The following is a 7,958-nucleotide window of genomic DNA, read 5'->3' on the forward strand; positions in this document are numbered from 1 at the left end:
AATTTCAAAATTTTGATCCAATGGTTAACCTCATTAAACTTTTTTCTATCAAATTCATTGGTTCGACATTTTGGAAAAAAAATACTCACTTGATAGACATTCAACAAGAAAAATATGTTGTAATGAACTTGAATTTAACAGAAGAAATTTAACAATAGAGTGACTAAGTTCCTTGAAATAAAAGCAGGAGGACTAAATTCCAAATGAATGAAGAGTACAGGGAGCTAAAGCATATTTTAACCGAAAGAAAAATTGGGTAACCTATATATATTTTCGAGAGGCACTTGTGATTTTGGGCTATCAAAGATTCCTAGCCCTAATTATTAGTGTCCAATTAAAGACCCCCAATCCAATATTACAGCATAACACATGAGCCCAAAACATGTCTCCAACAAAATTTGTCCCAAATGAAGCACACGTTTTACGTAATGCCAAAAACTGCCAATTGTATGGCGAAGGCTCGATCACGTTCACGTGGGATCCACTCTGTAATTTCCAAGTTCCTTCTTCAATTCATTATCTCTCTTGTCTCTTCCTTTCATTTCATCACTCACGAAATCCAGCGATCAAGGTTTCCCCAAACTCCCTTCAAATCCTCGTCTCAACAATTTTTGTTTAAAGCCTAGTAAAATGGCGTCCACATTTAGCGGTGATGAAACTGCTCCTTTCTTCGGCTTCCTCGGAGCCGCCGCTGCCCTCGTTTTCTCCTGTAAGATGCTAACCCTAACTCCTCCCAGAAGAATCGATTTTTGATCGGTGCTGATCCTTTCTAATTGGGTTTTCTTTTTGTTTTACAGGTATGGGTGCTGCGTACGGGACGGCGAAGAGCGGTGTCGGGGTGGCATCGATGGGAGTGATGAGGCCGGAGCTGGTGATGAAATCGATCGTGCCCGTTGTTATGGCTGGAGTTTTAGGTATTTATGGGTTGATTATTGCGGTTATTATCAGCACTGGGATTAACCCAAAGGCCAAATCTTACTACCTGTTCGATGGCTATGCTCATCTTTCCTCTGGTCTCGCTTGTGGCCTCGCCGGTCTCTCTGCCGGTATGGCCATTGGAATCGTCGGCGATGCTGGAGTTAGGTACTGTTATCTTATTTATTTTATTTATCTTCATTTTCAGCACGATATAAATTGGATTCAGATTTCGTTCTTTGTTGTCGTGTTTGTAGATTTTTCTTACTAATAATAGTAGTTAAAGTAATTTAACTCAGGGGATAGTAAAATCCATAATTAGATCAAATTAGTCTTCTAGAATGGGATTTTGTTTTAAGATTTCGCTTATAACTGATGCACTCTGAACATACGGTTGCCTGATAAATATGTATCCGCCAACTGTTCTAGTTGGAATATCACTGGTTATACAAAGTATTGGTCATTTTGATTCAATCAAGCATTGAGAAAAAAGGAAGGGGGAAGTAAAAAAAAAAAAAAAAAGAAAGAAGTAGGATATGATATTTCGACGAATGAACCTCATAATCTGCTTGCTGTTTGGTTATGAATTGCATTCAATTTACCACGATAATTCTTTTGCATTTGTTAGAATATGGCCTGTTTGAATTTATATTTTATGTGCATTTATTTGCAGAGCCAATGCCCAACAACCAAAGCTTTTTGTTGGAATGATTCTTATTCTCATTTTTGCTGAGGCTTTGGCTCTCTATGGACTCATTGTCGGTATCATTCTCTCTTCCCGGGCTGGTCAATCCCGAGCAGAATAGAGTGCAAAGTTCCGAAACTTGGGTCATTGCTAGTAGGCTTCACTTGGTTGTTTCTCCAATTCTTGCCGCTAGTGCAGTATGAAACATTTGTCAAGTTGTTCTTTTGATCTCATTCATGAATTTTCTTTTCAATGGTTCTCTGCTGTTTGTATGATTAGAAGACGGATTCCGTTTGAAATAAATTCTTGTTTTACGTTACATTTTTTTTTTTTCAGATCTAGTGTTGTAATATGCAAGTTCAACATAATGTAAACACCATTTAGTTTAAAACTGGTTTTTCTTATATTTATATACTATTTGTTATGTGTTTTAATGAGTTAATGTCACCCTCGATAAGTAAATTACAGAAATGCCCCTTCATAATTAAAATAGGTTATACCATTTGAGGATATTTTAGTCTTTTCATGTTAACAAAAATGAATTAAAATATGCACATGGTGAAATTTGAACCTTTGCCTATACCAAAGTGTAACTTGACACTAGTTCACAATTAATGATAAATAATTGTAGCGGATTTAGTATTATTAATCAAATGTATTTATATTGTTAATTTCATGTATTATTATGATTGCCTAGTTTCAAATTATGCGTTTCATTTGTTATTGTATTATATTTTTAAACACATGTTTGTGTTTAAATTCCTAGTTTCTACACGCACACGCGTTGATAGGATTTCTAGTATTTATAGCATGTATGTAAATGTGTATGACTCAAGTGTTAAAAGCGAATTTATATCTATAGAATATATATTTTTGCTCTATAGGCAGTAGGCAGTAAATAGAGGTAGTTTACAAAACTTAATGTTATGATTTTAGCAATATGAATTCTTAGAATGTGATAGATAGAAAAGTTATTTTATAATGTTTGATATAGATTAGAATGTGTTGATTAAAATTCATGAAAATTTAGATTATGTTTGATTCACTAAATACTTTTGTGAGAATGTAATAATAATTTATAATTTTACTTTCATTAAATAAAAATAATATTTATGTATTTAATTTTTACAATAAACTTTATTAGTAAGAAAATTTTTGGATTAAATATTTAATAATGTTTTAATTGATAAATTTTGAAAAATATTATTTTAATTTATAATTTTAATTGAAAATAAAATTATTTTAAATTTATCTTGCATAAATTTTTAAATATAAGTTTTGAAATAAATACCGTAATAAAAGTAAATTTTCAATCAATATATTGAAAGGTAAAAGAGAAAACAATAAAAAGTAAATATAATACATAAACAATATATTTTGTAGCTGACTAAATATGTATATCGAAGAACGAGTTAAAGTAACAAGAGAGTTGATAGCAAAAATGAGAGAATAGCGAACTCGATCTAGCTTGATGGTTTGATTTACTTGGTTTAGAGTAAGCAAAGACCAATTGTCTTGGGTCGAGGGCCGTGAGCGAGAGTACCGAGTGAATGAAGCTACAAAAAGAAATAGTATTTTCTTATTTAATAGATTAACACCTAAATTAACTTATGAGAATTACATTATCATGTTTTATAGAAAAGAGATTCGGAAGAAAATAATAATAAAATGCCAAAGCATTAAAAATATTATTTTCCTTATAGCAAACTCTACTCTAATGTATATACGTGGTAGTATAAGAGTTTTCAAAACTTAGGGTTAAAATTACTGTGTGAGTTGTAAAATAAATAGGATATTTTGACATTTCAAATTAAAAGTAATTTAGGTAATGATTAATTTAAAATATTTTAAATAACTAGTTTCTTTTTATCCCTAGGTAATAATTAGGTTTTTCTGTTTATACATGCAATGCATGTGTAAATTAAAATATATTAATTATTTTATATTTTAATAAAATTTATGAATAATATGAATAAATTTTGTAATTGTATTCTTAATTATTTAAAATATTGCTTTTATGTTTTAAAAATTTAATAGTATTTTATTTTTATTTTTATTTTTATTTTTAAACCTGTAAGCAAATATTTTAATTTTAAATTTTTAAGTGTTATAATATGTGTTTTAACAATAGTTTTAAAACTATTTTTAACTTTTAAATTTTTAAAGTTGATTGCTATTTTTATTTTGCAATTCCAGAAGTAGTTTATATTAGTTTAAAGAATTATTTACTTTGAAATTTAATTAATTTATAAATTTTAATATTATTTTAAAATTATGTTTTTAATTTCTTTATAGTTTTATAACATATTTAAATACATTTAACAATATTTTTATACCCATTTTTTAAAATTGATAATGTTATTAGTTTAATATTTACATAAATATTTTAATAATAATTCTAGTTTAAAATATATTTCATTAACAAATATTTACATATATACATGTTTTGATGCCACTCAATGGGCAAATTATATCAAGAATTATATAATTTCCTGATTTTTCTTAATCAAGAAAATGTTCTTTTCAATAACATCATATTTGTTATTAGATCTAAGGTAAGTCTTGTCTCTTCTCTTCTCATATTAATCAAGCTAAGTTTATAAGATTTTAGTAAATGTATATGTTGACGCTGTTTGCTGAATAGTTATATTTGTTACATTTGTACTTGTAACTGCCCGAGTTTTATAATTTGTTGATAATCTTTTAATTCGAAATAATTGGACCATCACTTAGTTGATATTGTGGATGTATGTTGGCTCATATATACATATCGCTTTTATGAAGATTGGATTGATCTGGATCAAACAAATTGAATTCTCCATTTTGTGGAGATTGGCTTAAAGACATATTTTGAAGATTTTAGATTTATCCTAGACTTTACTAGGATATTGATAGTCCTATTTTATTGGTTATTTCAGTGAGGATTAATATCGTGATCGAGTTATATATCAACAAGTCAAAAAATGTTTATAAATTTCAGACTTGTATAAGTTAAAGGTAATGAGAGTTTTAACATTTAATCTATTGGGAACCTGGTTTAGAGAATGCATTTTTGTAAGTAAAACAAATGTAACAGACCAATTTTCAGAGGTGTCGGAAACAGTGGTTCGAGACCACTAAACCCGACGAGTGAGTTTAAAAATTTTATTATTTATTATTTATTATTTATGAGTTCAATATGAATTTAGGAAAATTTTTGAATTAATGATTTGTGTTTTCGAAAGAATTATTAAGTTAAATGATTTCGAAAACGAGGTATCGATACCTCGATTTCATAAATCGAGCCGTAAATATTTTTATAAATATTTAAGGAGTGTCATTGAGTTAGTATTAAATTTTTGTTAAAAAATTTTAACATTTTGATAGTTAATTAATTAAAAAGAACTAAATTGAAAAAGGTGCAAATTTTGCTAAAGTGATAAAATAGCCTAAATGTTAGATGAGGGAGGATTTAAAAGGTAAATTAGCCCAAATATGATGGCTAAAGGGGCATTAGCAAGAAAAAAAATCAGGAAATTAGGTGAAATAAAGGTTAAATTAGAAATTTTGTAAACTTTAATAAATAAAACAACAATTAAAAGAAATCTAGACAATTATTCATGAATTTTCAGCCAAAAAAGCCATAGAAGAGTCCCTCTAAGCTGGTTTTTCATATTTTTGCTACAAGTGAGTTCAGTTCTTGCCTTTTTCTTGTAATTTTTGTGCTTTTAAGACTTTTACAATTAGGTCCAACTAGTTATTTCATTAGTTTTTGATTCTATGGGTAATTTTGAAAGTTATCATTGATGAGTTCTGGATGTTTATGATGAATCAACATTGGATTTGAAGCTTTAATTTTATTATATGACGATTTTATCAAGAAATTTCAATAGAAATTGATTTTTAGGACCTAATTTAAAAAAGATTAAATATTAGGGTTTGGCATTAAGTTTTGTTTATCAAAGGCTGTGAAATAGCTTAGAATACTTAAATAAATTGTCAATTGTGAAAAATTAGCTCAATTGATAGGATATTTGGTGAGGGATTAAACTGTAAAAATTGTAAAAGTTGGCTAATTGTGTAATTTTGAAAAATTGAGGGGTATTAATTTTGAATTAAATTGAAATTGAAATATATGCTAATGAATGAATAATTTTACATTATAAATCAAGAGTCCGTAGATCAACGAGAAAAAGAGAAATTAGCATAATTGTCCTTAACTACTACAAACTTACAATTCAACCCAAGTAAGTTCCTAAGGTTAAAATTTCATGATTATTTATTAATTTATGAATGATATAATTTATTTATTCATATTTTTATTATTTAAATTTAAATTACTTGTTAAAATATGAAATATGAAATGAATGTTTAAAACAAGTAGAACGCATGATAGAGTACAATCGTTTTATAGCAAAGGATGAATTGACGGATAAGACCATGGTTGAACCATGGCAGTGTTTATATGTAAGACCATAGTTGGGCTATAGCATTAATGTAAAGGATGAATTGACGAATAAGACCATAACTAGGTTATGGCATTATGAATGTAAGACCATGGTTAGACCATGACAATGTTTATATGTAAGACCATAGCTGGGCTATGACACGCTAATAATAAAACCATAACTGGGTTATAGCACTAGAATGTAAGACCATGGCTGGACCATGACAATGCATGTGTAAGACAATAATTGGACTATGACACAAAGAAAACAATGTACTTATATCCGTAAGTCGTTCCTCGATTTAGTAAGAATTGGTCAAAGACCTATGTGAATGAATTGAAAGATATATTGATTATTAATGATATTGATTTGAAGGAAGTGTGTTCATTGACTTATGTTGTATTTGACAAGGAGAATATATATTTTTTTACAATTTAGTTTATTGTATTAAGTTCGGTAAGATCAATGTTTAACCTATTGAACTTACTAAGCTTCAATAAGCTTACTTGTGTGTTTAATATTCTTGTAGATTAACGTGTGGTCAGAAGATCGGATCAACACATCAAGCCACACTATCTAAATTAATCCGGTAGTTTTTGAAACGTAAATTTTGGTTTATATGGCATGTATAGGGTTGGATTGAAAAAGAACTAAATTGAAGTATGGTTGAGAATGGTATATATATAATTGTATGCAAGTAAATAGTAGTAGATTTTGGTAAATTAATTAAATGAGTTATATTGGTAAGTTTCGGTAAATGAGTTTTGTAATGTTATGTTATGTATAAAACATGATTTTGGCTTGTGTTGATTGCTTGTTTAAAGCTATTTGATGTATTGAAATATTGTGTATAGGTTGATATTAAAAATGGTGAGAAAAGTGACCTTAAAATGCCCTATTTTCATTCACACGGGCAGAAACACGGGCGTGTGTCTCAGCCATGTGTGACACATAGCCTGGCACATAGGCTTGTGGTCTGGCCGTGTGTCTCCTACACCTTAAAATTTTAAAACAGAATGCCTAGGTTTTTACACACGGCCTAGCACATAGGTGTGTAGCTTGGCATGTAACCCCTACACATTGCACACAGCTTAGCACACGAACGTATGATTAGCTGTGTGACCCAAGTCAAAGAGTTACACAGGTAAGGACTCAGGCTGGGACATGGCTGTGTGCCTCTCATTGAATGCCCACACAGCCTAAGACACGAGCGTATATTGGGCCTGGGTATTCGGTTTAGTTCCAATTCACTTGTAAGGTGTATATTAGGCCTCGAGAGCCCATCTTAGGGACAATATGAGCATTATATAATTGAATTTTGACATGTATAGTAAAAGTTGTGAAATGTCGGTATTTAATTTGTAAAGTTCGATAATGCTTTGTAACCCTGTTCTGGTGACGGATAAAGGTTAGGGGTGTTACATTTATTGGTATCAAAGCTTCGGTTTAGTCGATTCCCAGAATGAACGTAATGTGTAAAGTGTCAAGAAACACATGCCATATAAATCTGTGATAGTGTGATGTGTATAATCTAATTTAACCCTTATTTTTCTTATAGATTGTAAAGATGTCAGATAGATCTGAACATGCTGAACATGATAAGGCTAATAGTAGAGCGCAGACTTTTGAGTACGGGACAAGTAATAACATCCCAATTTCTCCAATGCAAGAACAAGAACTTAAAAATTTATTCTATAGGTTTATGAACCAATGGTTTAATGAATTTATGCAAGAAAGAAATCAGACTTAGCAACCTCCTCCCCCTACTATACCACCCGAACTGCCTCTAGCTGCACTTCCACCTCTTCCGGTAACTGAATCTAGTAAGTGTACTCCTATCAAAAACTCAGAAAGTTTGAGGCCAAAGAATTTTGGGGTAGGTCAAATGATGATCCAGTTGAAGCCAAATATTGGCTTCGGAATACAGAAAG

General features: G+C 30.0%; 1 protein-coding gene across 1 annotated transcript; it reads left to right on the forward strand.

Moving 5' to 3' along the window:
• The first annotated feature begins 450 nt into the window (after positions 1-450).
• Positions 451-1,991, forward strand: LOC108470874 (V-type proton ATPase subunit c2). Its single transcript, XM_017772372.2, has 3 exons — positions 451-709; positions 798-1,083; positions 1,589-1,991. Exons 1-3 carry the CDS (start codon positions 631-633, stop codon positions 1,719-1,721), a joined length of 498 nt encoding a protein of 165 aa, XP_017627861.1. The 5' UTR covers positions 451-630; the 3' UTR covers positions 1,722-1,991.
• The last annotated feature ends 5,967 nt before the right edge of the window (positions 1,992-7,958 follow it).

Source organism: Gossypium arboreum, chromosome 11 (genome assembly GCF_025698485.1).
Source record: "Gossypium arboreum isolate Shixiya-1 chromosome 11, ASM2569848v2, whole genome shotgun sequence".
NCBI lineage: Eukaryota > Viridiplantae > Streptophyta > Magnoliopsida > Malvales > Malvaceae > Gossypium > Gossypium arboreum.

Excerpts from the sequence above, each read along its gene's own strand:
- LOC108470874 (XM_017772372.2), top strand. The coding sequence starts at position 631 with ATGGCGTCCACATTTAGCGGTGATGAAACTGCTCCTTTCTTCGGCTTC. Across the intron at positions 710-797 it reads CGCTGCCCTCGTTTTCTCCT|GTATGGGTGCTGCGTACGGG; the intron begins GTAAGATGCTAA and ends TTTGTTTTACAG. Across the intron at positions 1,084-1,588 it reads GTCGGCGATGCTGGAGTTAG|AGCCAATGCCCAACAACCAA; the intron begins GTACTGTTATCT and ends ATTTATTTGCAG.